Source organism: Bison bison, unplaced genomic scaffold (assembly GCF_000754665.1).
Source record: "Bison bison bison isolate TAMUID 2011002044 unplaced genomic scaffold, Bison_UMD1.0 scf7180017864144, whole genome shotgun sequence".
Classification (NCBI taxonomy): Eukaryota; Metazoa; Chordata; class Mammalia; order Artiodactyla; family Bovidae; genus Bison; species Bison bison.
The window spans coordinates 1,734,207-1,736,526 of record NW_011494716.1 but is presented as its reverse complement, the minus strand read 5'-3'; the positions used below and the strand labels follow the sequence as shown (position 1 = coordinate 1,736,526).

The following is a 2,320-nucleotide window of genomic DNA, read 5'->3' as shown; positions in this document are numbered from 1 at the left end:
CGCCCCCCAGCCCCCCCTTCCTCTCCCAGCCCCTCCTCTGATGGGAGGCCCGAAAACCTTTTCTGGGGGGGCTGGCATGAGTGCCCCGCCTGCCTCCTGCAGGCCCTGCCACCCACCCCCCTTGCCGCCCCACTCGCCAGGTTTAGCTTTGCAGCGAAAACATTCCCTCAGCAGCCACTGCGCTGAGCAGCACACCACAGGCCCACAATGGCCCCTTTGACGGGGCCGCCAGAGGGGAGGGCCGGCCTCGCCAGAGCCGTTCCGCTAATGGGACCCAGGCCTACAGGAAACCCACCTGGGCTGCCGCCGCCGCCGCCGCCTCAGGGGGAGGGCCCCACCCCAGTCCCTCTGCCCACCACGGCCCCCCGCCTGCCTCCGCCTTGCTCACGCCAGAACCCTCTGCAGCCGATAATTGAATCCAGAGCCTCGCGTGGCCGGCGCTGACATCAACGCCCAGAGCCACAGGGCCTGCTCCGCAGGCCTGGCCGGGCCGCCTCCTTCCCGCCAGGGTGAGCCCAGGGGCCAGGGGGCCACAACCTGTGTAGGGCGGTGGGCAGGGGCCTGGGGGAAGCTCGCGCGGGCCTCTGCAGGACCTCCGTGGCCCCAGGGCCACCTCCCTTCTCGCCAGAGGGTGACCGGAAAAGGTGGCGGCATGTTTCTGTGTCTGTGTTGGTTCCTCTCCCCAAGCTCCTAGCGCCTGGTCCAGCCAGGGCTGTGCACAGCCTCCCTGGTCCTGCCCTGCCTTGGCCGGTGGCTTCCAGGAAAACACTCAAAGTCCAGGGTTTCTGGGAAACCTGGGTACCCCCCCAGTGCAGAGAGTAGAGGGGAGTCTCGGGTCAGCAGACCTCCTGCCTGTGGGTGCCGCCCCTCGCAGCCCTGGCTGGGACCCCACCTGCTTGCCCACGGGGTTCCTGCCACTCAGGACCTCGCTCTCTCCACCACGGCCTCGTCTCCGTGGCTGGAGCAGAAAGCTGGGCTGGGGCCTCCCTGCCTGAGCCCACGTGGAGGGGCCAGGGGGCCATAGGCAGGGCTGACCCCACCTGGTCCAGGGCCGTCGTGGGCCTGGGGGGCATAGCTCAAGGCACCCCTCCCCAGAGGAGGGCAGGCGGTGCACTGCTGGTCACACCAGTCCCTGAGGAGGGACCCCTGGGGGTCTGTGTCTGCTGCGAGCCTCTCCCAGGAGCCTGGCAGCTCCTGCTGGGAGAAAACTGGGCCTGGGGAGGGGAAGGCTGCCTTCAGCGTTCCCCTGCCCCGAGGCTGAAGTGGCCCCTCTCCCTTCCCTGCTCCCACCTGGTCCCGTCTCCCCGGGAGGCTAGACAGGGCACCTCAGATGAGCTGGACAGCCCAGGGCATGCCGACTGGGGCCCTGCACCTGCTGGGAAGCGGGGTCCCGGCTCCCAGCTCCCCGCTTTAGGCCGACCCTGCAAGCCCTCACCCCGCCTCCGCGCAGGTACCCTGGGGCCGTGCCAAGAAACACACGTGCTGCTTCTTTTCATCTTTTATTTTTCTTACAAAAGGCCTTCATATCATCATTTGTCTTTAAAAAAAAACCAAAGTCCTTGTCTCTGAGTTTGAAAAACATTTTCCCAGAATAAATGGGAAAAGATCTTTTATAAATACATTAAAAAAAAAAACAAAAGCGAAACTTGTTCCTAAAGCATCTTTCTTTCCAGTTTCTTTTGCTCCTTTGCTCCCCAGGGCCGAGGCAGGATCACCCGCCCCCATCCCCAGTCCCATTCTCCCTCTGCTCTCTTTTCCGGGGGCTTTCTTCACGGGCCCCCCAGAGTCTCCTTGGGGTGTGGGGCTTGGCAGCCCCAGGCCTGTGTTACCAGCACACAGCCGGGCCGGCCCCACCCCAGGGGCTGCACACTGCAGAGGATGAGGTGACACCATTCTCCGGACACTCGGGCAGGGGGACCCTTAGAGGGTCATCCCCTGGGTTCCAGGTCTCACAGAAGAGGAGACCAAGGTCCAGAGACAGACGGGATGTGCTGTGGTCACCCAGCCCGGGTCCTGACGTGTCCTCATGGTCTGGATCTGAGAAGCTCCTTGATGTGGCAGCAGGAACCAGACCCCCTGGCTGGTCCCAGCGGGGCCGAGGGCCCGGCCCTGGCGGTCCGTCCCTCCCAGGCTTAGATGTAGGGCTTGGCTGGGAGGGGCCCCTGTGGGCCAGGCCCCGAGTAGCCCATGAGCGGCACCTCACACTCCAGCCCGCCAGGTGGGGCCTCCCCACCACCCTCCAATGCCTTGGGGTCTGGCTCCAGGGGGGCCTTGACCCCCTCCAGCTCCAGGGGGCCAGCCCCGGGTCCCACTTGCCCTT

At 65.4% G+C, this 2,320-nt stretch overlaps 1 protein-coding gene across 1 annotated transcript in view; it reads right to left on the bottom strand.

Annotated features, from left to right (window-relative positions):
• Positions 1-1,483: 1,483 nt before the first annotated feature.
• Positions 1,484-2,320, bottom strand: part of VASN (vasorin) — an 11,002-nt gene continuing 10,165 nt past the window's right edge. The window contains exon 5 of the mRNA XM_010840494.1: positions 1,484-2,317. Coding sequence (XP_010838796.1) covers positions 2,133-2,317 — 185 coding nt within the window. The 3' untranslated portion in view covers positions 1,484-2,132. The remainder of the gene's footprint in view (positions 2,318-2,320) is intronic.